The 26,960-nt window shown below is 41.9% G+C and overlaps 1 protein-coding gene and 1 long non-coding RNA gene across 3 annotated transcripts; one reads left to right on the forward strand and one right to left on the reverse strand.

Moving 5' to 3' along the window:
* Positions 1 to 1,481: 1,481 nt before the first annotated feature.
* Positions 1,482 to 4,144, reverse strand: LOC129868320 (uncharacterized). Its single transcript, XR_008761745.1, has 2 exons — positions 3,847 to 4,144; positions 1,482 to 1,552 (listed from the first exon to the last, which is right to left on the reverse strand). It is a non-coding gene; the product is annotated as an uncharacterized LOC129868320 (long non-coding RNA).
* Positions 1,489 to 25,847, forward strand: trpv1 (transient receptor potential cation channel, subfamily V, member 1). Of its 2 annotated transcripts, none has more exons than XM_055942185.1 (17): positions 1,489 to 1,645; positions 4,538 to 4,783; positions 5,080 to 5,237; positions 5,782 to 5,934; positions 6,113 to 6,250; positions 6,517 to 6,815; positions 8,576 to 8,752; positions 12,139 to 12,294; positions 13,161 to 13,256; positions 13,505 to 13,575; positions 13,991 to 14,156; positions 14,460 to 14,526; positions 22,421 to 22,625; positions 22,783 to 22,927; positions 23,065 to 23,189; positions 23,631 to 23,749; positions 25,380 to 25,847. In XM_055942185.1, the coding sequence occupies exons 2-17, from the start codon at positions 4,560 to 4,562 to the stop codon at positions 25,496 to 25,498; spliced, it is 2,418 nt and encodes an 805-aa protein (XP_055798160.1). In that variant the 5' UTR covers positions 1,489 to 1,645; positions 4,538 to 4,559; the 3' UTR covers positions 25,499 to 25,847. The 2 variants fall into 2 exon arrangements, with proteins under 2 accessions (XP_055798160.1, XP_055798161.1); XM_055942186.1 differs by lacking the exon at positions 1,489 to 1,645 and adding an exon at positions 2,451 to 2,555.
* The last annotated feature ends 1,113 nt before the right edge of the window (positions 25,848 to 26,960 follow it).

The raw sequence follows: 26,960 nt of genomic DNA on the forward strand, positions 1-26,960 counted from the left end.
ACTGTACGTTTGTTTATGTGTAAGTCTGTATTGTTGTTTTGTCGCACTGCTTTGCTTTATCTTGGTCAGGTCGCAGTTATAAATGAGAACTTGTTGTCAACTGGCCTACCTGGTTAAATAAAGGTGAAATAAAATCAAATTCAAATGAGAAGCTGATCAGATGTGCCCTTAGAGTGGACAGTAGTGACCTGAGGGTGAGTCTTACCATCCAGGGGGAAAGACACGACCCGCTCAGCCTGGGCCAGGTGTAAAAAATACACCCCTCCAACTGCTCCCTGGACCACATAACCAGAGCGGTGTGCCGGGCATTCTGGACAATATCACCTCCATGATGCACCCTATCTTCCTTCTGGAAGCCGGAGTGCAAAGGATCATGGGCAGTGGGAGTGCCTTTTCCCATAACGTGGTGCTCAGACAGGAAGCAGAGGGTGTTTTCTTTACCTGTGGAATATGGGCAGGATGTGGACTCAGCTGTGGCGTGGTTATGGTCTTTCATGGCAGACTATGAGTTATAAATTCACACACAGCGGGGCATTCCTATTTGTTTATGTCACGGATCCCTCTGGAACTTTCATTGTGCTCACCTGGCCCCTATTCCCACTGATTGTATTTGTATATGTTCACCATGGTCCTGTCCAGTATTGTTACAATGTCCATTGGTTCGTGTGAGTACCTGTGCTGTGTGTTTAGGCTTTTCTGCCATTGTGGATTGCGCAGATGATTACGTGTCTCGTCCCGTGTGTTAATCATTGTGTGCTTGTGTTATTTATTCCTCGCTCTTTTGTTTGCGTTTCTACCCTGTGTTTTGTTACGTGTTTGTTTGGTCTTCGTCCCCGTGCCTTAACACAGCACGCCGTAATTTGGGTAAATTAAAAATGTAAAAAACTTTTACGCATTCCTGCGCCTGTCTCCCCAATCATTCATGCCAACGTGACAGTTTACTTTCATATTTGAATACTTGAATAGTTTTTTTTCTGATTGGCTAACAGTGACTATTACAATCAACATCATGCTTATTTTACTATTCAGTGATATCCTCAGAAATGTTTATGAAATTCACTGTGCAATCTCCAATCAAAATGATGTCTCACATTTATAGTACAAACTAAAAGTTAAATTAGGCCTACAGTAAGGGGTAAGTGGTAATGTAGGACATAGTTAACTACAGTAAAATAATGTACTGTATTTGAAATGTTTGCATTGGTGAACTTGAACTTTTAACTAAAACATTGTTCCGCTATCTCTAGCTTACACATCAGTGTTATTAACAAGGTTTTACTATTGTTGATCATTACAACTATCATTTATAATGATTACAACTATTTAATGCTGTTTTTACTAAATTATCAAATTGTTATGTTATCATGGCGCATGTAAAAGAAGTCAACATTTGTTGATCCCTCTAACTACAGTATATAATAAGTCTAATCTCACGAGACAAGTTTTTTTCCAACCACAATCTTAGTCACAGGAACAGGCTCACCAACAACACAGCTCACCAGGCAGCATATCTAAGAGAAGGCAGGCACTCAGGAAGCTCTGCAAAGTTGTTCTGAAAGAAAGAAGAAGAAACGCTTTCTGAATTGAATGTTGTGTTAAAGGAGAAGGAAACCCCTTGTGAGACGAGACTCATTCAAAACAATAAGTAAGTAATGTATTATCTGATAATATTATGTACGATTAGATTAATCATCTATGTTTGTGTTATTACATTGTTATTGCATATACAGTATTCAAGAAGATAGATGCCTTTGCATCAAACTAACTACACAGCACCATTAGGTCTTATGGGGGTATTAAAACATCTCTAAACAGCTGCGCAAAATGTTGTAGGCTACTCAATGTGTGAAGTAATGAGATGGGGATGATATTTTGGCTTTAAGAATTTGCAACATAATGTTGTACAACAAGGGTCAAATCAGGATACTGGAATTTACTTTTGAAGTAAATTGTGAAATGCAGAATTTTACCATGCCATTGTGTGCAGTGAATATGTGTGTATGCGAACGTTGAGGATTTACTAAGAATGTTGGTTCAACACCTTATCAATGTACTTATGTGGTATTCTATGTTTCTATCAATAGGGATATAGTATGCATATGGTTCGGATGCAGAGAGTAAATAAGAGCCAATGGCTAAACTGATGTCCATTTACCTTTGAATATAATGTTAACAAAACACATGTACATTAAAACAGTTATTTGTCAACATTCATAAGAATAAGCTAAGATCCTTTGTGCATCTCCTGGTCACTATATCATTACTGTCTGAGCAGTGCAACAGAGGTCGGGTCAATAACACCAAGGGTCAGCCATGTAGCCTTTTAAGCTCTCAGAGCAGAGCTCTCTCTGGTGGTAATGTACTCTGATACTCCCTGGGGATGGGCTCTAACTATCTTTCTGCATCTGGCTCTCTCTCCCCGCTCTCCAAGATCATCCCCATCGCTTTATCCATAGCATCCCTCCCTACTACTCACAGTAGTAGTGAGTAAGATTCAAACACACACACACACTCTGTACATAGAGGTTGATTTGTCGTGCGGTTGTGGATTTAAGGTGTGTATTTAATATACGGATTATATGATAGACAGAGACATAAGAGAAAATGTGATCCAACAGAGCACTCTGTGAAATTGTCTTCGTACATACATGTAAGGAATTAATTCATCTCTGTGTAAGTACAGTTATTTGTATGTTAGACCTTCAGGTCCCAGATGGCTTCATGTCCATGTTTGAATTATTGAATCATAAGCAGGTGTTGATGATGGCTTTGCATTTGCTTTGTTTTTGTGGGAAAGGTTCAGTTATTCTATTGTCATAACTGAATTCACTCCAAACTGTAAACATTCACTCCAGTCAACATGTCGTGCATGAGCTCACTGTGAGAAACTGTACTGTAGAGCAGGCTACTAATAGAAACCATGAATATAACCAAATCACAATTGCTCACTGTTTGGTTTTACATGTTTGCATGCAAGTTATTAGTTAGATGTGTCTGAAACTGTGATTCTAACATTCTTTGTTTTCATGATGATCCATGATGTCATTGTCTACCAGTCTAGTCGTTTTTTAACAAGATCTGCACAGGAGGACAATTCAAATGTACACGGTTACATAAAGACTGTATCAGAGCAGAATAAGACAAGAACAACAATTAGATTATTCAGCTTGAGTTTCAGCTATACTGTAGTTAATGTGAAAAGATTAAACTAGTATAAGAAAAACAATAATGTGTTTAAATGAGGAACAGACTATATGTTGTGGTGGGAGAGAGCTCATCGTTGATGTGCTACAGTTGGTAGACACTGTGGTTTTGTTTTTTTGTAAGTAGGGAGGGGTTGGTAATCATATGACACCGCATCAGAAAATAGCCTTTCTTCTCTGAGAGGAAGAAGCCATTTTGAGCCCCAGGTCCAGCAGCTTTAGATGAGTAGATGAGGATCTATAATGTACATCAAGTGACAGCAAAATGGCCACCGATTATGCATACAGACATTATCTCATAGAGTGGATAAGAGTCATTGTTCACGTGCTGCACACTGTTTTATGTGCTCACTGTTTTACACTGAGCGTGTGTTGTGCCATGCAAATGGACCTGAAGTACACATTACACTAATTTGTTTTACAGTAATGGATCAGCAGAATAACAATATGTTAAAAAAACTAATATGACTAATGTTGAGCCTTAGATTATTTGTTTTCACAATGCTGTATCCTCTAGTAACACAGTTCTGTATTATTTCATTCATTTGTCAAGGGTATCATAAACCAAAATATTTGATGAAAATGAGATGGATCTAGATGTGCTGGGTTATAAATGGGGATGTGTTTGAATCATGGTCCTGACCTCTCTCTTTCTGCTGTTCCACACATGTTGTTCTCCTCATGGTAGGCAGAGGTCTTCAGAGTTTCACTCTGAGTCATTGACAACCCCCTTCCTCTTTTCTAGGGCATCTACAGGGAAATAACAAAACAATTCGTTTCTCTTGCCATCCTTTTTCTGAGAAATAATTTAAATCCCCAGAATAATGATTAATTCTGATCTGCTTAGCTTGAAGATAAATGTGATTATTTACAATGTGTCTCAGTAATGGCTGTCCTAATTTTCAGCTGAACTGTCTGGGAATGTTTTGTCAGTTATTTAAGTAAAGAAACGGTTCCAGGCCTGGATAGAGTTTTGTATTAGCTACAGTTGTCATGGGGAAGTGCTAATAAATAACCAGCTTTGTTAGCCATCTGGGGGTGAAACATCACATGTCTAAAAGCTGGTGTATTTTGAGGTCAGCTCTCTTATTATATTTCAGAGAATCTCGATAAATGGAAGAAATTGTAAAGTCAATGTCTAGTTATTAAAATGTGTATGACCAAACAATATTTCATCATGCCAAAACTCAGGAAGATAACCATAAATGCAGTCCCTCACTGCAGAAACATTTCATTGAATTAGAATTTGTCAATCCTCTCATGGGATTTATAATATACTGAACATACTGTATTTACATGACTGTGGTGTGTTATCATTGTAACTCCTCCTCTAGAACACCAGTCTGAGGAGTCATTATGAACAAGTCAAAGGGCCCAGAGTACCCTTCCTTCTCTCTGGAGACGGATGACAGGACGGATGATGAGAGGGCACAGAGCAGACAGGTGAAGAAGCCTGACAGGCTGGTGTCTGCCCTTGGCTTAGGCAGTTCGGGGGGGGCCAAAGCCCCCATGGACTCAGACTACCAGGATGAGCTGGAGGAGGCCGCTCCCAAGATTAGATTCAATCTCAATTTTGACAAGTGAGACAACACATTCACAAAATATAATAACACATTCTGTACAGTATGGAGACAAATGGTGTTTAATGCCTGATTGTAGGGCTAAGTCAAACTAATAACAGTCTTAATACTGTTTGAGAAAACACAGATAGCTTCCCTCAGGGAGGACGTTTTGTTAATCAGAAGTTCATTTACAATATAGCATGAGAATAAGGTCTTTGTTTTGAAGCCCTTTTGGGAAAGACCATTAGTTTTTGGTTTTTCAATTGAAGAAGAAATGCTTTCCCAATACTAAAGTCTAACATTTTTCCTTGTAGAGAAGTACGATGTTTGGAGGAGAACAAAGAGGACAGGGACAGCAAGAGGTTTGACATCAAGAGGCTGTTTGAGGCCGTGTCCACTGGTGACGTTATGAAGCTGGAGGGGCTGCATCAGTACTTGCATCAGTCCATGAAGAAGCTCTCCAACACTGAGTGTGAGGGGGACTATGCATTACAGTATATAGTATTGTATAATTGTAGCATTTTAGGGTACCACTTTACATTACAGTGCTATTATTGCTGTGTAACTACTCGTGTTATTACAGTGTAATGAGTATTGTAAACTAACCCTAACCCTATTTTCACCTCGGATCAATCTTAACCCTACCTATTACCCTAACCTTAGCTTGATGTCCACACCCTGGCTCAACCCAAAACCTATCCATTAACCTAACCCTACCTTCATGTCCACACCCCAGCTAAACCCTAACCCTAGCCATTACCCTAACCATAGGTTCATGTCCGCACCCCAGTTCAACCTTAATAACCCTAGCTTCATGTCCACATCCCAGTTAAACCCTAGCTCTAGCATCAATCCTAACTTTAACTTCATGTCAACATCCCAGCTCAACTCTAACCCTAACCTCAACCTACCCCTAACCCTAGAGTGGTAATGCATTGTACCTATAGCTTTAACACTAACGCTGACCCTCAAGTGTATTCTTTTATACCCCATTCTTTCACTTCTTGCTCTCCTAGATCAATCGTATGGTAAAAACGTCCTGCTGAAGGCTCTACTGAATCTGAGAAATGGCAGAAATAACACAATTGAATATCTCCTTGACATCTCAGAGAAGATGGGTGACATCAAAGAATTAGTAAATGCTGCATACACAGACAGCTATTACAAAGGTGAACTGTCATATAACCAGAATTATCATTACTTGATGTTGTTCATCTATTCCACACATGTCTCTGACAACTCAGTTTTATATACACAACCCTCAACATACCAAAACAGTCATGTTACTGTATATGTCAGGCCATGCATGTTATGATATTCTATCCTTTCTATCTACGGATCAAATAGGTCAAACAGCCCTTCATATTGCCATTGAGAGAAGGAGCACCTATTTTGTTGAGCTATTGATCAAGAAAGGAGCAAACGTCCATGCCAAAGCCTGTGGGAAATTCTTCCAGCCCCATGATGGACCCAGCTTCTACTTTGGTGAGTGTGTCAGTATCACTGAGCCTTGAACAGTATCCTCCTCTGGTAGGTTTGACAACAGACTCTTCTGCTTGTCATGCGTCTAGTCATCCCTCAGAGAATAATCATTCCCTTCTTTATGACTAAGGGAATTAAATGAAAGTGTTTTATGAAGCTTTATTTAAAGTGGATTTACATATCCAGAAAATATTTCCAACAAGGTTGTCACTGTTGTGGCGGATAGGGTAATAGAAAGGACATTGAATTGAGGGAAAATGTGTTTCCAGGTGAGCTGCCTCTGTCCCTGGCTGCGTGCACCAACCAGCCTGAGGTGGTGGACTTCCTGCTGGAGAATGTCTACCAGAAAGTGGACGTGAGGGAGAGTGATTCTCTGGGTAACATGGTGTTGCATGCCCTAGTGGTGTTGGCTGATAACACACCAGAGAACACTGACTTCATCACCTCTATGTACGACCACATCCTCACAACAGCTGCCCGCCTGCACCCCAAATGGAGGCTGGAGGACATAGAGAACAACCAGGGCCTGACGACTATAAAACTGGCTGCCAAGACTGGCAAGATCGGGGTAAGGAAGGAGTCCAATATGGAGTAATGCTGTAATGGTGTTCGGAACAATAAAGACCTTCTGGAGAACAGATCAACAGTTTGTTGTTTCCAAATTAAGTAATCTCATCTTCATTGTAATATTTTGTTCCTGTTAGACATACGAAGAAAATGCATTTTTCTTCCATACAGTGCATTCAGAAAGTATTCAGACCCCTTGCCTTTTTACACATTTTGTTATGTTACAGCCCTATTCTAAAATGATTGAATACATGTTTTTCCTCATCAATCTACACACTATACCCCATAATGACAAAGCAACATGTTTTTTAGAAATGTTGCAAATTTATTACAAATAAAAAACAGAAATAGCTAACTATTCAGACCCTTTGCTATGAGACTCGAAATTGAGCTCAGGTGCATCCTGTTTCCATTGATCATCATTGAGCTGTTTCTACAACTTGGAGTCCACCTGTGGTAAATTCAATTGATTGGACATGATTTTGAAAGGCACATACCTGTCTATATAAGGTCCCAAGCCATGAGGTCGAAAGAATTGTCCGTAGGGCTCCGAGACAGGATTCTGTCAAGGCACAGATCTGGGGAAGGGTACCCAAACATTTCTGCAGCATTGAAGGCCCCCAAGAGCGAAGTAGCCTCCTTCATTCTTAAATGGAACAAGTTTGGAACCACCAAGATTCTTCCTAGAGCTGGCCGCCCGGCCAAACTGAGCAATCGGGGGAGAATGGCCTTGGTCAGGGAGTTGACCAAGAACCCAATGGTCACTCTGACAGAGCTCCAGAGTTCATCTGTGGATATGGGAGAACCTTCCAGAAGGACAACCATCTCTGCAGCACCTTTATGGTAGAGTGGCCAGACGGAAGGCACTCCTCAGTAAAAGGCACATGACAGCCCACTTGGAGTTTGTCAAAAGGCACCGAAAGAAACTTAGACCCTGAGAAACAATATTCTCTGGTCTGATGAAACCAAGATTGAACACTTTGGCCTGAATGCCAAGCGTCACGTCTGGAGGAAACCTGACATCATTCCTACGGTGAAGCATGGTGGTGGCAGCATCATGCAGTGGGGATGTTTTTCAGCAGCGGGGACTGGTAGACTAGTCAGAATCAAGGGAAAGATGAACGGAGCAAAGTACAGAGCGATCCTTAATGAAAACCTGCTCCAGAGTGCTCAGAATCTCAGACTGGGGCAAAGGTTCACCTTCCAACAGGACAACAACGCTAAGCACGCAGGAGTGGCTTCGGGACAAGTCTTTGAATGCCCTTGGGTGGCCCAGCCAGAGCCTGAACTTGAACCCGATCGAACATCTCTGGAGAGACCTGAAAATAGCAGTGTAGCGATGCTCCCCATTCAACCTGACAGAGCTTGAGAGGATCTGCAGAGAAGAATGGGAGAAACTCCCCAAATACAGGTGTGCCAAGCTTGTAGCGGTATACCCCAGAAGATTTGAGACTGTAATCGCTGCTTCAACAAAGTACTGAGTAAAGCGTCTGAATACTTATGTCTATTTCAGTTTTACATTTTTTATAAATGTGCAAAAATCTGTAAAGCCCTGTTTTTGCTTTGTCATTATTGGGTATTTTGTGTAGACGGATGAGAGGGAAAAAAACAATTTAATCCATTTTAGAATAAGGCTGTAACGTAACAAAATGTGGAAAAAGTCAAGAGGTCTGAATACTTTCCGAATGCACTGTATGTTTTTATCATAATTTGCTACATCCTTCCATTATGTGTAAACCAATTGTTTTATTCCTCATCTAGCTGTTTAAGCACATGATGCATCGTGAGTTCCAGGAGAGGGAGACCAGAAACCTGTCCCGTAAATTCACTGAGTGGGTTTACGGACCCGTCCACTCCTCCCTGTATGACCTGGCCTCACTGGACTCCTACGAGAAGAACTCTGTCCTGGAGATCATCGTCTACAGCAGTGACATTCCTGTGAGTCACATTTATATCAAAAGGATCTAATCATAAGCCCCTTTATACCCGGTGCTAACATGCATCCTTTTTTCCTGATCTTGGCCACATTCTGATTGTGCCCAGATTTTCAGACATGCGTCTACACATCTGTCCACTGCATTGTGACCAAATTTGCTGATCCCTCCCTCTATGCAAATTATTTGAGAGGTATTCTTTTTAAATAATATGTATTTATTTTAAGGCACATATTGATGGCCTGAGTTAATGGTGCCACCTGTCAATGATTTTAAAGGGCTGGATAATGATCATTTAAATGGTTTCACTTTCCAGATCCATCTACACTTCCAGACACAATGCATGGCTGACTAACTCTGGTGGTCACGAAGATCAGATCACAGTCAGATCAAAATGCATCTTTTCTTTTTTTTATTTTTTTTTATTTGATCTTTTATAAACAATATAAAACATTCACATACAAATGACAACATCGTACAAACATCAAATACATCACACCTGCCCGACCCACTAGCACACACCCGCATCTCCAGCGCCCCATCACTCTGTTTCTCTCCATAGCCCACTCACTTTCAATTTTTAGATAGTAAAGCGTTTGACCTTTCCATTGTGTTAACGACGAACGATTGCTTGATTTACAGTTTTTACGTATATGTTTTTTAAAAGATGATTGATGAGTAAAGTATCGTCCAACCCATCGGGTATCTCACTGCACCCCCTCTTATGCCATGTCTTGAAATATGCAGATTTACAGATTAAAAGTACATTTACATTGTAATACTTCTGAAAGCCAACTTTCTAACTCCGCCCATAACTTTTGGACTTTATAACATTCCGAGAAGGCATGGATTATTAAGTCATTATTAGTTTTACAATTCAGACATGACTCTGCCGTTGTGCTGCAGAATTTGTAAATTTTGTCTCAATATTATTCTATAAATGTACACTGCTCAAAAAAATTAAGGGAACACTTAAACAACACAATGTAACTCCAAGTCAATCACACTTCTGTGAAATCAAACTGTCCACTTAGGAAGCAACACTGATTGACAATAAATTTCACATGCTGTTGTGCAAATGGAATAGACAAAAGGTGGAAATTATAGGCAATTAGCAAGACACCCCCCAAAACAGGAGTGATTCTGCAGGTGGTGACCACAGACCACTTCTCAGTTCCTATGCTTCCTGGCTGATGTTTTGGTCCCTTTTGAATGCTGGCGGTGCTCTCACTCTAGTGGTAGCATGAGACGGAGTCTACAACCCACACAAGTGGCTCAGGTAGTGCAGTTCATCCAGGATGGCACATCAATGCGAACTGTGGCAAAAAGGTTTCCTGTGTCTGTCAGCGTAATGTCCAGAGCATGCAGGCGCTACCAGGAGACAGGCCAGTACATCAGGAGACGTGGAGGAGGCCGTAGGAGGGCAACAACCCAGCAGCAGGACCGCTACCACCGCCTTTGTGCAAGGAGGTGCACTGCCAGCGCCCTGCAAAATGATCTCCAGCAGGCCACAAATGTGCATGTGTCAGCATATGGTCTCACAAGGGATCTGAGGATCTCATCTCGGTACCTAATGGCAGTCAGGCTACCTCTGGCGAGCACATGGAGGGCTGTGCGGCCCCACAAAGAAATGCCACCCCACACCATGACTGACCCATCGCCAAACCGGTCATGCTGGAGGATGTTGCAGGCAGCAGAACGTTCTCCACGGCGTCTCCAGACTCTTGTCACGTCTGTCACATGTGCTCTTGTGCTCAGTGTGAACCTGCTTTCATCTGTGAAGAGCACAGGGCGCCAGTGGCGAATTTGCCAATCTTGGTGTTCTCTGGCAAATGCCAAACGTCCTGCACGGTGTTGGGCTGTAAGCACAACCCCCACCTGTGGACGTCGGGCCCTCATACCACCCTCATGGAGTCTGTTTCTGACCGTTTGAGCAGACACATGCACATTTGTGGCCTGCTGGAGGTCATTTTGCAGGGCGCTGGCAGTGCACCTCCTTGCACAAAGGCGGTGGTAGCGGTCCTGCTGCTGGGTTGTTGCCCTCCTACGGCCTCCTCCACGTCTCCTGATGTACTGGCCTGTCTCCTGGTAGCGCCTCCATGCTCTGGACACTACGCTGACAGACACAGCAAACCTTTTTGCCACAGTTCGCATTGATGTGCCATCCTGGATGAACTGCACTACCTGAGCCACTTGTGTGGGTTGTAGACTCCGTCTCATGCTACCACTAGAGTGAGAGCACCGCCAGCATTCAAAAGGGACCAAAACATCAGCCAGGAAGCATAGGAACTGAGAAGTGGTCTGTGGTCACCACCTGCAGAATCACTCCTGTTTTGGGGGGTGTCTTGCTAATTGCCTATAATTTCCACCTTTTTTCTATTCCATTTGCACAACAGCATGTGAAATCTATTGTCAATCAGTGTTGCTTCCTAAGTGGACAGTTTGATTTCACAGAAGTGTGATTGACTTGGAGTTACATTGTGTTGTTTAAGTGTTCCCTTTATTTTTTTGAGCAGTGTATTTATACTGGATTAAGTGTACATTTTCGTTAACTGTAATCTTGTTAATTACGGTCCAACATTCCCTCCATCTTGTGCCAACATCAGTTATTTATTTTTAAGTCTGGGTTCCAATAGTTTATACTTTTTTTCTAAGAGATTGTCAGTTGGATAGGCTCTCTGCAAGGTTTTGTATAGCTTACCTATCATACGAATATCCTTTTGTGACTCAAATAGGATTTCCTCAAGATTGATCTGATGTCCAAAAGATTTTGAATCAACATTTTGTGATCGAAAACATTTATGTTGCATGTATTTAACAATATTGCTTTTCAGAATTACCAAGTCATTTACAGTTTCTATGCCTTTAGTTTTTACATGTGGACCAATTTATCGGTGAATTCTGAAAAGCTGTCCAAGGATTGGTCCATAAAGTTGTGTTTTTAGAGAGTGATATTGGTTCTTGTAGAATACGTTTATTTTTCTTCCAACTATTAATATTCTTAGCTTTATCCTTTGAAAATAGACACGTAAAAAGATTCTGGATATGAGCATCTTAATAGTCTAAGCCTGTCTAAAGAATATGGGCACACTCAGAATGGGTCCGTGCTATCCGATAGCATTGACTAATCAGAATGTGGACAACATTAGGAAGGACACATGTTAGCACCAGGTATAAATGGGGCTCTAGATGCCATTTCCTGCTGTTGTGCCCTTGAGCGAGGCACTTAACCCCTCAACTGCTCCATGAGTTCTGCACTGTGGTTAACCTTGTGCAGCTGTTCTCCAACCTCTCTGTGAGTCTGTCTCTAAAGAGAGAAAGACTAAAATATAGATATACTAGCATAAAAGTGTGGCTATATTATATAAATATTATAAAATATCATTTCAGAATCGCCATGAGATGCTGCAGATTGAGCCTCTGAACAGGCTACTGGAGGAGAAGTGGGACAAGTTTGCTGCTCGGATGTTTTTCTTAAACTTCCTGGTTTACCTGGTTTACCTCTCTGTCTTCACTGTTGTCGCCTACTACAGGAAGAAGGGAACGGTGAGGTCTTTGCATTATCACAATAAGCTACATTATTCTAGCCTGGCTGGCCCCAGAGCAATTACGTTTGGATCCATGCTAACATCATTCAGCTATAGAGGAGATCAAATAATTATTTATGAATCGTTTATTGTCACATACAGGTGAAGTGAAATGTGGTGTTTTACAGGGTCAGCCATAGTAGTACGGTGCCCTTGGAGCAAATTAGGGTTAAATGCCTTGCTCAAGGACACATCGACAGATTAGTCACCTTGATGGCTCAGGTATTAGCAGCATACCATCCTGCATCCCACTGCTGGCTTGCTTCTGAAGCTAAGCAGGGTTGGTTGTGGTCAGTCCCTGAATAAGAGACCTGATACTGCTGGAAGTGTAGTGGGAGGGCCAGTAGGAGGCAGCCTTTCCTCTAGTCTAAAAAAATATCCCAATGCCCCAGGGCAGTGATTTGGGACATTGCCCTGTGTAGGGTGCTGTCTTTTGGATGGGACATAAAATGGGTGTCCTGACTCTCTGTGGTCACTAAAGATCCCATGGCACTTATTGTAAGAGTAGGGGTGTTAACCCCGGTATTCTGGCTAAATTCCCAATCTGTCCACCTAAATATCACATCATTGCCACCTAATAATCCCCAGCTTACAATTGGCTCATTCATCCTCCTCTCCCCTGTAACTATTCCCCAGGTCGTTGCTGTAAATGAAAATGTGTTCTCAGTCAACTTACCTGGTAAAATAAGGGTTAAATAAAAAAATCTAAACCAGCAACCTTTTGGTTACTTGGCCAACACTCTAACCACTAGGCTGGCTACCTGCTGTCCAGAGACAGTTATTTTAACTTCAGCTTAATTTCTTCTCTCACCCTCTGATATCCAGCCACCTTTTACTCTGGAACATACCAGACAGGAGTACCTGCGACTCGCCGGTCAGCTTTTTATAACCGTGGGAGCCTGCTACTTCTTCATAAGAGGGGTATGTGTGCATGTGTGATGTGCTTTGATTATATGAGGATTAAGGCCAGGATTCAATCCGATTCGCACTAGATCCATGTTATAGCGCGGTTGACACTTAAAGGTATTTTCTAATTGAGCCGACACCTGCAGCGTTTACCTTGAACGTTATCTCCATTAACGCAGTAAGATTGCTTTTAAAAGCTATCATTTGACAAAACTGTATTCAAAAGTGTGGTTGATCAAATGTTTTTCATTTTCTATACCAAGATATTAGACTTGAAGAGAAAACGTCCAAGCCTGGACACTTTGCTGATTGACGGATACAGTGAAATCCTTTTGTAAGTTGTACAAAATCTCTCTCCACACAAACTAATTATTTGACAGATTATGTATCACCTGCCCCTGCATAGTTAAGCAATAACTAAGGGATTAGAAGAACTTCTAATAAGGACAACGCCACATCTTTCAGAATGCCTTGCAAGCTTGTGGGCTAGACACACACACTCCTACTGGTACACACTGTATAATAACATGCTGAAGTCAGAGCGGTCCAACGCACTACTAGTCTATCTTTGATCCTGACATCTTGGGATACGTTTTTCTAAGCCATGTTGATAATGTTTCTTGGCAGCTCTATGCATGTGTGTGTAGGAAGTTTGTGTTTCACTAGTGTCAGAGGTTATCTCTCTGTTATTCCAACTGTCTTCCGCAGTGAGTTGATGAAACGCTTGACTTTAACTTGCCTTTGTGTAGTTTTCTGCAGGCGATCTTCTTCCTGGCCTCCTCAGTGCTGTACTGCTGTGGTAGGGAGGAGTACCTGGGGTTTTTTGTACTGTGTCTGGCTCTCAGCTGGGTCAACCTGCTCTACTTCTCCAGGGGATACAGACACATGGGCATCTACAGTGTCATGATACAGAAGGTACACTGGATACCAGGGCCTGTTTTCACAAAGAGTCTCTGAGTAGGAGTGCTGAAATAGGAACACTTGCCTTTTAGAACGCAATGAATAAAATTCTATGGAGAGGGGACCTAATCCTAGATCAGCACTCCTGCACTGAGACTCTAGAATTCAGTCCCTTTGACACTCTTACAGAGAAGCTACAGGATTCATTGCCACAGGGTATCTACCATTGGAACAACATTGGTGTTATGACTGAGCTGTAGTTATAATCCACAGTTCGTTTGATACTCTCATTCTTACTCTCTTTTTTTCCCTTTGTAGATGATCCTAAGTGATATCTTGCGCTTTCTCTTTGTCTACGTTACCTTCCTCTTTGGGTTTTCAGCAGGTATTTCAACTCTCCTCTGTCACTTTTGCACGCAGGGACACAAACACACCCTGTCAGTGGCTCATGAATTCAAAATGTATTTGTTTACTCTTCCAACATCATCAAAAGACCTATCAAAATTGCAGTTGACAGTTCCCTCGTTCATTGACACTTCTAAACAACTGAAAACAATTCAAAGAATATAAGCAAACAATATGATTTATATATATATATATATATATATATATATATATATATATATACACTACCGTTCAAAAGTTTGGGGTCACTTAGAAATGTCCTTGTTTTTGAAAGAAAAGCACATTTGTTGTCCATTAAAATAACATCAAATTGACCAGAAATACTGTGTAGACATTGTTAATGTTGTAAATGACTATTGTAGCTGGAAACAGCAGATTTTTTTATGAAATATCTACGTAGGCGTAAAGAGGCCCATTATCAGCAACCATCACTCCTGTGTTCCAATGGCACATTGTGTTAGCTAATCTACGTTTATAATTTTAAAAGGCTAATTGATCATTAGAAAACCCTTTTGCAATTATGTTAGCACAACTGAAAACTGTTGTTCTGATTGCCTTCTTTAGGCAAGTTGAGTATCTGGAGCATCAGCCTTTGTGGTTTCGATTACAGGATGAAAATGGGCAGAAACAAAGAACTTTCTTCTGAAACTTGTCAATCTATTTTTGTTCTGAGAAATTAAGGCTATTCTATGCGAGAAATTGCCAAGAAACTGAAGATCTCATACAATGCCGTGTACTACTCTTTTCACAGAACAGCGCAAACTGGCTCTAACCAGAATAGAAAGAGGAGTGGGAGGCCCCGGTGCACAACTGAGCAAGAGGACAAGTACATTAGAGTGTCTAGTTTGTCCTCAACTTGCAGCTTCATTAAATAGTACCCGCAAAACACCAGTTTCAACGTCAACAGTGAAGAGGCGACTCATGGATGCTGGCCTTCTAGGCAGAGTTGCAAAGAAAAATAGATATCTCAGACTGGCCAATAAAAATAAAATATTAAGATGGGCAAAAGAACACAGACACTGGACAGAGGAACTCTCAGAATCAGAACAACAGTTTTCGGTTGTGCTAACATAATTGCAAAATGGTTTTCTAATGATCAATTAGCCTTTTAAAATTATCAACTTAGATTAGCTAACACAACGTGCCATTGGATCACAGGAGTGACGGTTGCTGATAACGGGCCTCTGTACACCTATGTAGATATTCCATTAAAAATCAGCCGTTTTCAGCTACAATAGTCATTCACAACATTAACAATGTCTACACTGTATTTCTGATCAATTGCATGTTATTTTAATGGACACAAATGTGATTTTCTTTCAAAAACAAGGACATTTCTAAGTGACCTCAAACTTTTGAATGGTAGGGTATATTTACAGTAGCAGTCAAAAGTTTGGACACACCTACTAATTCAAGGGTTTTTCTTTATTTTTACTATTTCCTACATTGTAGAATAATAGTGAAGACATCAAAACTATGAAATAACACATATGGAATCATGTAGTAACCAAAAAATTGTTAAACAAATCAAAATACATTTTATATTTTGTATTCTTCAAAGTAGCCACCCTTTGCCTTGATGACAGCTTTGCACACGCATGGCATTCTCTCAACCAGCTTCACCTGGAATGCTTTTCCAACAGTCTTGAAGGAGTTCCCACATATGCTGAGCACTTGTTGGCTGCTTTTCCTTTCACTCTGCGGTCCAACTCATCCCAAACCATCTAATTTGGGTTGAGGTTGGGTGATTGTGGAGGCCAGGTCATCTGATGCAGCACTCCATCACTCTCCTTCTAGGTATAATAGCCCTTACACAGCCTGGAGATGTGTTGGGTCATTGTCCTGTTGAAAAACAAATGATGGGATGGCGCAAACCAGATGGGATGGCGTATCTCTGCAGAATGCTGTGGCAGCCATGCTGGTTAAGTGTGCCTTGAATTCTAAATAAATCAGACAGTGTAACCAACAAAGCACCCCGATAGCATCACACCTCGTCCTCCATGCTTCACGGTGGGAACCACACATGCAGAAATCATCCCTTCACCTACTCTGCGTCTCACAAAGACACGGCGGTTGGAACCAAATATCTCAAATTTGGACTCGTCAGACCAAAGGACAGATTTCCACCAGTCTAATGTTCATTGCTCGTGTTTCTTGGCCCAAGCAAGTCTCTTCTTATTATTGGTGTCCTTTAGTAGTGGTTTCTTTGCAGCGATTCAACCACGGTCTGATTCACACAGTCTTTTCTGAACAGTTGATGTTGAGATGTGTCTGTTACTTTAACTCTTTGAAGCATTTATTTTGCAGTTAACTCTAATGAACTTATTCTCTGCAGCAGAGGTAACTCTGGGTCTTCCTTTCCTGTGGCGATCCTAGTGAGAGCCAATTTGATCATAGCGCTTGATGGTTTTGCTACTGCACTTGAAGAAACTTTCAAAGTTCTTGAAATGTTCCGGATTGACTGACCTTCAGGTCTTAACCTGTCTAGCCCCGGGGTTCCGCTAGCGGAACTCCTCCCACATTCCACTGAAAAGGCAGAGCGCGAAATTCAAAAAATATTTTTGAGAAATATTTAACTTTCACACATTAACAAGTCCAATACAGCAAATGAAAGATAAACATCTTGTGAATCCAGTCAACATGTCCGATTTTTAAAATGTTTTACAGCGAAAACACCACGTATATTTATGTTAGCTTACCACCAAATACAAAAAAGCACAGACATTTTTCACAGCACAGGTAGCATGCACAAAACCAACCAAACTAACCAAGAACCAACCAAACTAACCAAGAAACAACTTCATCAGATGACAGGCTTATAACATGTTACACAATAAATCTATGTTTTGTTCGAAAAATGTGCATATTTGAGCTATAAATCAGTTTTACATTGCAGCTACCATCACAGCTACGTCACAAATAGCACCGAAGCAGCCAGAGTAATTACAGACACCAACGTGAAATACCTAAATACTCATCATAAAACATTTCTGAAAAATACATGGTGTACAGCAAATGAAAGACAAGCATCTTGTGAATCCAGCCAATATTTCCGATTTCTTAAGTGTTTTACAGCGAAAACACAATATAGCATTATATTAGCTTACCACAATAGCCAGAAACACAAGCCATTTACCAGCAGCAAAAGTTAGCGATCGTAACAAACCAGCAAAAGATATATAATTTTTGACTAACCTTGATAAGCTTCATCAGATGACAGTCCTATAACATCTGGTTATACATACACTTATGTTTTGTTCGAAAATGTGCATATTTAGAGCTGAAATCAGTGGTTATACATTGTGCTAACGTAGCATCTTTTTCCCACAACGTCCGGATATTTTTCTGACACTCACATCTTCTGACCAAATAACTATTCATAAACATTACTAAAAAATACATGTTGTATAGGAAATGATAGATACACTAGTTGTTAATGCAATCGCCGTGTTAGAATTCTAAAAATAACTTCATTACGACATGCAGTTTACGTTATGACGAGAGAGTGCCCAAAATCTGGGCGCAAACTAATAGTAAACATGTTCCGACAGATTTATGAAATAGCATCATAAATGGGTCCTACTTTTGTTGAGCTTCCATCAGAATGTTGTACAAGGGGTCCTTTGTCGGGAACAATCGTTGTTTGGTTTTAGAATGGCATTTTTCCCTCTCGAATGAGCAAGCAAAACTAGCTAAGTGGCGCTAAGCTCTCCTTCGTCACCAAACGCAAAGAACGCTTCCTGAACAAACGAATTCTGGGGTCATGTCATTCCAAGCTGTCTCTTTTGCCCATAGAAAGAGATTGAGACCCCATTTCACCTCTCACAGCCTATTGACATCTAGTGGAACGCGTATGAAGTGCATGTATAGTCATAAATCTCAAGCAACATGATAGGGAGGGCCTGGAACAGAGCCTCGATTTGAGATTTTTCACTTTCTGACAGGACGTTTGTTGCAAAATGAGTTCTGTTTTACTCACAGATATAATTCAAACGGTTTTAGAAACTTGAGAGTGTTTTCTATCCAATAGTAATAATAATATGCATATTGTACGAGCAAGAATAGAGTACGAGGCCGTTTAAATTGGGCACGATTTTCCCCCAAAGTGTAAATAGCGCCCTCTATCCTCAACAGGTTTAAAGTAATGATGCACTGTGGTTTCTCTTTGCTTATTTGAGCTGTTCTTGCCATAATATGGACTTGGTCTTTTACCAAATATCTTCTGTATACCACCCCTACCTTGTCACAGCACAACTGATTGGTTCAAACGCATTAAGAAGGAAAGAAATTCCAAAAATTAACTTTTAACAAGGCACACCTCTAAATTGAAATGCATTCCAGGTGACTACCTCATGAAGCTGGTTGAGAGAAACCAAGAGTGTACAAAGCTCTTGTTAAGATGGTGCCGAAGAGGATGACTGACGTTTTACATGCCGTAACCAATTGTGCTGTTTTGTTCACTTTTTTGCAACTTACTTTTTTACTTATTTTGTACATTATGTTGCTGCTACTGTCTCTTATGCCCAAAAATAATTTCTGGACATCAGAACTGGGATGACTCACCATGAACTGGAAGAAGCTTTTTCTTTTAACGAGTCCCACGAAAAATATAAACTGCTCTCCCGGCAACAGGCCCACATTCACGTCATTTGTGGAGAAAAGACAGAGGAAAAGAGGACGCAGATCGGGCTGCCTTTTGAGAATCCGTAGGCGAGCGAGTAAACTCCCACTGCCATCAATTCTACTTCCTAACATGCAATCATTGGAAAATACAATTGATGACCTACGATTACGATTATCCTACCAACATTAAGAACTGTACTATCTTATGTTTCACCGAGTCGTGGCTGAACGACGACAAGGATAATATAGAGCTGGAGGGATTTTCAATGCACCGGCAGAACAGAGAAGCTACGTCTGGTTAGGCGAGGGGTGGGGGTGTGCATCTTTTTTGTCAATAACAGCTGGTGCGCGATGTCTAATATTAAAGAAGTCTCGAGGTATTGCTCACCTGAGGTAGAGTACCTTATGATAAGCTGTAGACCACACTATCTACCAAGAGAGTTCTCATCTATATTATTCATAGCCATCTATTTACCACCGCAGACCGATGCTGGCATTAACACCGCACTCAACCAACTCTATAAGGCCATAAGCAAACAAGAAAATGCTCACCCAGAAGCTGCGCCCCTAGTGGCCAGAGACTTTAATGCAGGCAAACTTAAATCAGTTTTACCAAATTTTTACCAGCATGTCACATGTGCAACCAGAGGGAAAAAAACTCTAGACCACCTTTACTCCACACAGAATGCATACAAAGCTATCCCCCACACTCCATTTGGCAAATCTGACCATAATTCTATTCTCCTGATTCCTGCTTCCAAGCAAAAACTAAAGCAGGAAGTACCAGTGACTCGCTCAATACGGAAGTGGTCAGACGACGCAGATGCTACGCTACAGGACTGTTTAGCTAGCACAGACTGGAATATGTTCCGGGATTCATCCAATGGCATTGAGGAGTATACCACCTCAGTCACCGGCTTCATCAATAAGTGCATCGACGACGTCGTCCTCACAGTGACCGTACGTACATATCCCAACCAGAAGCCATGGATTACAGGCAACATCTGCATTGAGCTAAAGGCTAGAGCTGCTGCTTTCAAGGAGTGGGACACTAATCCGGACGCCTATAAGAAATACTGCTATGCCCTCAGACGAACCATCAAACAAGCAAAGCGCCAATACAGGATTAAGATTGAATCCTACTCCACCGGCTCTGACGCTCGTTGGATGTGGCAGGTCTTGAAAACTATTACGGACTACAAAGGGAAACCCAGACGTGGGCTGCCCAGTGATACGAGCCTACCAGACGAGCTAAATGCCTTTTATGCTCGCTTCGAGGCACGAGAGCACTAGCTGTTCTGGATGACTGTGTGATAATGCTCTCGGTAGCCGATGTGAGTCAACATTCACAAAGCCATGGGGCCAGATGGATTACCAGGACGTGTACTGAAAGCATGACCGGACCAACTGGCAAGTGTCTTCACTGACATTTTCAACCTCTCCCTGACTGAGTCGGTAATACCTACATGTTTCAAGCAGACCACCATAGTCCCTGTGCCCAAGGAAGCGAAGGTAACCTGCCTAAATTATTACTGCTCTGTAGCACTCACGTTGGTAGCCATGAACTGCTTTGAAAGGCTGGTCATGACTCACATCAACAGCATCCTCCCGGATACCGTAGACCCATTTCAATTCGCATACTGCCCCAACAGATCCATAGATGACGCAATCTCAATCGCACTCCACACTGCCCTTTCCCACCTGGACAAAAGGAACACCTATGTGAGAATGCTGTTCATTGACTACAGCTCAGTGTTCAACACCAAAGTGCCCACGAAGCTCATCACTAAGCTAAGGACCCTAAGACTAAACACCTCCCTCTGCAACTGGATCCTGGACTTCCTGACAGGCCTCCCCCAGGTGGTAAGGTTAGGCAACAACACGTCTGCCACACTGATCCTCAACTCTGGGGCCTCTCAAGGGTGTGTACTTAGTCCCTTCCTGTACTCCCTGTTCACCCACGACTGTGTGGCCAAACATGACTCCAACATCATCATTAAGTTTGCTGACGACACAACAGTGGTAGGCCTGATCACCGACAACGATGAGACAGCCTATATGGAGGAGGTCAGAGAACTGTCAGTGTGGTGCCAGGACAACAACCTCTCCCTCAATGTGAGCAAGACAAAGGAGCTGATTGTGGACTACAGGAAAAGGCGGGCCAAACATCAACAGGGCTGTAATGGAGCGTTTTGAGAGTTTAAAGTTCCTTGGTGTCCACATCACCAACGATCTACCATGGTCCAAACACACCAAGACAGTTGTGAAGAGGGCACAACAAAACCTTTTCCCCTCAGGAGACTGAAAATATTTAGCATGGGTCCCCAGATCCTCCAAAAGTTCTACAGCTGCATCATCGAGAGCATCCTGACTGGTTGCATCACCACCTGGTATGGCAACTGCTCGGCATCTGACCGTAAGGCGCTACAGAGGGTATTGTGTACAGCCCAGTTTATCACTGGGGCTAAGCCTCCTGCAATCCAGGACCTACAGTATATAATAGGCGGTGTCAGAGGAAAGCCCATAAAATTGTCAGAGACACCCAAGTCATAGACTGTTTTCTCTGCTACCGGACGGCAAGCGGTCCCGGAGCGCCAAGTCTAGAACCAAAAGGCTCTTTAACAGCTTCTACCCCAAGCCATAAGACTGCTAAACAATTAATCAAATGGCCCCCGAACTATTACATTTACCCCCACCTCGATTGTTTTGTACACTGCTGCTACTCGCTGTTTATTATCTATGCATAATCACTTCACCCTACTGTATCTACATGTAAAAATTACCTTTAACCTGTACCCCACATTGACTCAGTACCGGTACCCCCTGTATATATCCTCATTGTTATGATATTGTGTTTCTTTTTATCATTTTTTACTTTGGTTTATTCAGTAAATATTTTCTTAACTCCTCTTGAACTGCACTGTTGGTTAAGGGCTTGTAAGTAAGCATTTCACGTTAAGTCTACACTTGTGCCTGTGACAAATAAAGTTTGATTAGAAGCTGTCATCAAGCCAAAGGGTGGCTACTTTGAAGAATCTCAAATATAAAACATATTTTGATTTGTTTAACACTTTTGTGGTTACAGCAGGATTCCATATGTGTTGATGTCTTCACTATTATTCTACAATGTAGAAAATAGTAATAAAAAAAAAACACTTGAATGAGCAGATGTGTCCAAACTTTTGACTGGTACTGTATGTAAAACAACTCTGGGAATGGACCGTAGTAAAGCATTCTCTGTCCCTCCACAGCGGTGGTCACTTTGCTGATGGAACCTGAATCGCCGGCCAATAATACAGCACAGACAATAAACAGCACAGATGGAAGAGGTCGTACCTTTTTCCTTCCCACTGAGGAGAATTCGTGTATAAAACCCACCTTCAGGAACATCTCTCACACTATCATGGAGCTGTTCAAGTTCACCATCGGCATGGGAGACCTGGAGTTCACAGAGGGGTAATGATTGATTTTCCAGATGCTAAAAGGCTCTTTAGATAAACATGTCTAGCACCCACCTGAGTGATGCCAAGACAGTACAGTATACGGAAGCAAAAATGGCTAGCTATCATGGTGGAGAAAATTATTTAGGCAATAAGGAATGTGTTTTTTCTAGGTACCAGTACAAGGAAGTGTTTTACATGCTGCTAATCTCCTACATCGTGCTCACCTACATCCTGCTGCTCAACATGCTCATCGCCCTCATGAGCCGCACTGTGGAGAAGATGTCCCTGGAGAGCACCAGCATCTGGAAACTACAGGTGATCCACCACGGGTTCACTGGCGGACAGACAGATGTACTGACAGACAGGGAAATGGCACCATTTTTTTAATGTGTTTGCTTTTGTGGTAAGTTTGATCTTAGCTCATTCATTGTAATGAACACGTGCGTCTACAGCGGGCCATCACCATCCTGGATCTGGAAAGGAGCCTGCCTCACTGCTTGAGAAGGAGGCTTCGTTCTGGGGTGGACAAGGACCTGGGGACCAGGGCTGGAGAGAAAGACCGCCGATGGTGCTTCAGGTGGCCAATTTATTTACATACTGTAGATGTTGAATCAATGATGAGAGAATAGATACAATCAGGTTGTGATGTCTGAAAAAATTTATCTGACAAAAGTACAGGTGAACATACCTGTACATTCCTATTGGATAACATTCTATAGATTTGATTGCGTCCAATATCAATAGCATGACAATCATTCCCAACACTAACCCATTTCGACAGGAACCCATCATATCAGGAAAATATAATTTAAAGCCCCTCATACAATCCCAGCTGTGTGATTGTGCGTCTAGAATTAAATGACTGAATGCACTCCACAGCCGCTGTGCACAGCAGCACCACAGCCTGGTACATGGTGTGCTGCATCATTGATTTGCTTTCTGTGACAGCTGATGGATGTGTCATACACTCAGGGACAGTAATTGGAGCATGTGTCTGTCTATCTGTCTGTCCTCTCAGAGTGGAGGAAGTCAACTGGAACAAATGGAACACCAACCTGGGAATAATCAATGAGGATCCAGGGAGCGGAGATACGGCCAGGCTGTCCCCTACACACAGCAGCAGAACGCTAGGCAGAGGTATAGGCCTAGTGTGTGTGTCCGTTTGTGTGTGTGTTGGGAGAGAGAGAAAAACAATGAGTTTATGGCTTGGAGGCATTTTTACACCTTCTGGATCGCATAATATTCTTCTGTCCAAATCAGTACTATTCAAATGTAAGTACACCAATCTAGTACCGGGTCGGACCCCCTTTTTCCTCCAGAATTCTTCAGGGCATGGATTCTACAAGGTCTGGCATTCAAACGTTGCTCAATTGGTATCAAGAGACCTAATCTGTGCCAGGAAAATATTCCCTTCACCATTACACCACGGTCACCAGTCTGTACCGTTGACATCAGGCAGGATAGGGCCATGGACTCATGCTGCTTACGCCAAATCTTGACTCTGCCATCAGCTTGATGCAACAGGAACGGTGATTTGTCGGAACAGGCAATGTTTTTCCACTCCTCAATTGTACAGTGTTGGTGGTTCAGCTTGTTTTTCGCTGATAGAAGTGGAACCTGGTGTGGTCGTCTGCTGCAATAGCCCATCTGTGACAAGGACCGACGAGTTGTTCATTCCGAGACGCCGTTTTGCGCCGTTATTTGCCTGTTTATGGCCTGCCTGTTAGCTTGCACCATTCTTGCCATTCATCTTCGACCTCTCTCATCAACAATCTGTTTTTGCCCACAGGACTGCCGTTGACTGGATGTGTTTTGTTTGTCGCACCATTCTCAGTAAACCCGAGACACTGTTGTGCGTAAAAGGCCCAGGAGGGTGTCCGTTTCTGAGATACTGGAACAGGTGTTGTGCCGAAAATCTCCCCCCTGCCAGAATCCCCCCCTCTAATTTCCTTAATTTTGTCACTAGAGGAAAATACTTTCTGTGACACACATCAGAGTCAAATACATTCTATAGAACAAACTTCACATCAGGATAGGCAACCAAAATTAATGTACGTGTGTTATATTAAACATAGAGGAGGGAGTAAAATTTTGGCAAGCAATAAACATTTCAGAACAACTATGGCTGAATTATTATCCTATCACTTTTAAAAATACTAGTCGAATAAGACATGGGAGAGATTATGAATTTTGGCAAAGAGACTTATTTATAGACTAATTCAAAATCAGTAGCGGATTTAGGTACGGGCAACATGGGCAGCCGCCTTGGGCGGCATCTTGCCGGGGGCTGGTGCTGAAGGGGGGTTTTGCCCAGGGCGCCATACAAGCTACAACCGCCACACAAACTTGAAACAAATAGCCAAACCGAAAACTGCAGACAAAATTGCTTTCTGCTACTGACAACTGAGTGAAGAGCAGAAATCTCAACTAGCAAGCAAGTCGCAGCAATGAAGAACGCGAAGGGGGGGAGAATTATGTCAGGGGGGAGATTTTTGTTTTGGCACAACACCGGCACGCCTGGCACCAACGATCATACCACGCTCAAAGTCGCTTAGGTCACTCTTTTTGCTCATTCAAATGTTCAATCGAACAGTAATGGAATGCCTCGATGCCCGCCTGCCTGCTTTATATAGCGAGCCACGGCCACCATTTTCGTGAACGGGGTACCTAATAAACTGGCCACTGAGTGTATATCGACATTAATATACTGTATCAGTCATTTTGGAGTGCATACAAATGAACATTTCAAACTCCTTTTTCTCTACAGAGAGGAGCTGGCGGGGGTTCCTGGGAAATGTCAGTCGAAGACAACATACACAGCCTAAGCAACAAACACAAGTAGAGAGCACAGAGATGTCCTCTCTGTCCCCTCTCAGCCATGTCTGAAGTCTGCTCTCGCATCCTCCTGACCTAGATGGTTCTCTTCCTTGCAATGATTGTGATGTGTGGTTGTTTTACCTCTGCACAGATTTCATTAAATTACTAAAATGTATATGTACTCTGGTTTAGTCCTATCGTGTGGTTTATAGGAGGGTAGTGGAGAGTTCTAGCCTCTAGAGGGCAGGTTTAAACAGCCAAAGAAACACATTCACTCCACTGTTATTGTGATTTACAATATTGATTTATTTATACTTCAAGCTGATTGTTATACTGTTAAATCTATGTGCCCTAAAATGACTGCAATCTGTGTTGAGCAAATCGTTGAGATGAGATCTTAATAAAGGAAATTATTGCAGTAGTGGTCCTTAATCCTCATTTGTTTACTTAAGCAATAACATAACTGGAAAACGGTATAAATGAATGGTTATTTTAATGAACTAATGTATTGACATACTTACCTGGCTACCCAGACTAATTCCTCAGACCGAAAGCCACACCCACAGAGGTTTGTTTCTTATCTGCAATGAGTCTGGATTTGACTCTTAGACCTTTATTGAATGCGTACATATTCGGACCGTGTGATTGGTCCCAGAAACCAATGGGTTGGGCCATAAGTATAGTAATAACCAAAAAGATAACGGCAAAGATTTTTTATAACTAACCTATAACTAGCCTGTCGTTTCCAAATGGGAGCAAATTAATCAAATACTGCTTTGACATAGGATTTAAGGTATTTTGCCTGTTAAAACAATTGAGAAATGTTTATATGACCCTTTTACAAACAAGCCTATTTTTACCATATTCTTGCCTGCATACACCTTTTATACCTCCCGTGTGCATGACGACATGCTGGGGAAGAGTGGTAGTAGTGGTGTGCAGATGTGGGTGGTCATCTATTTGAATAAATCCATTGAGAATATACACCATGAAAAAGAAATCCATGATTAATTAGTTTAGGCAGGTCCGAAGAACCATAAGACTAATACAATGTATTTTCAAAAGAATAGAATGGCATATTGAGTTTAATTACTTTATTGATCTATGCAGCCTATATGACTGCGGCATGCACATGAAATCAGTTATTTTGTTAAGAAGACTAGACACACAGTCAACACACATATATTTTACAGTAGGCTTAGAATATAATGAAATATAACAGAATAAAATACAAATATTTTTCCTACACAACTTGCATTATGGCAACAACATGTGGAATCCGTCATAAAAAAGTGATATTTTGAAACAGAGCCCAAGGCAAGCCCATGCTTTTTTAATCCACGTTTCATTGCTTTCCTACCCTCACTCTGCTTTTTTTTAGGGAGCAGGCATAGGGTCTTACTCTGAACGTATCTTCATCCTTTTCAAAAGCATTTGAACACCCTCCGTTGGCTTTTGGGGTTGCTTATACATGACCGAGCAAAATAATAGGCCTACACTGCATTTAGGCTACATTATTGCACGCTAAATG

The sequence above is a fragment of the Salvelinus fontinalis genome, chromosome 13 (assembly GCF_029448725.1).
Source record: "Salvelinus fontinalis isolate EN_2023a chromosome 13, ASM2944872v1, whole genome shotgun sequence".
NCBI lineage: Eukaryota > Metazoa > Chordata > Actinopteri > Salmoniformes > Salmonidae > Salvelinus > Salvelinus fontinalis.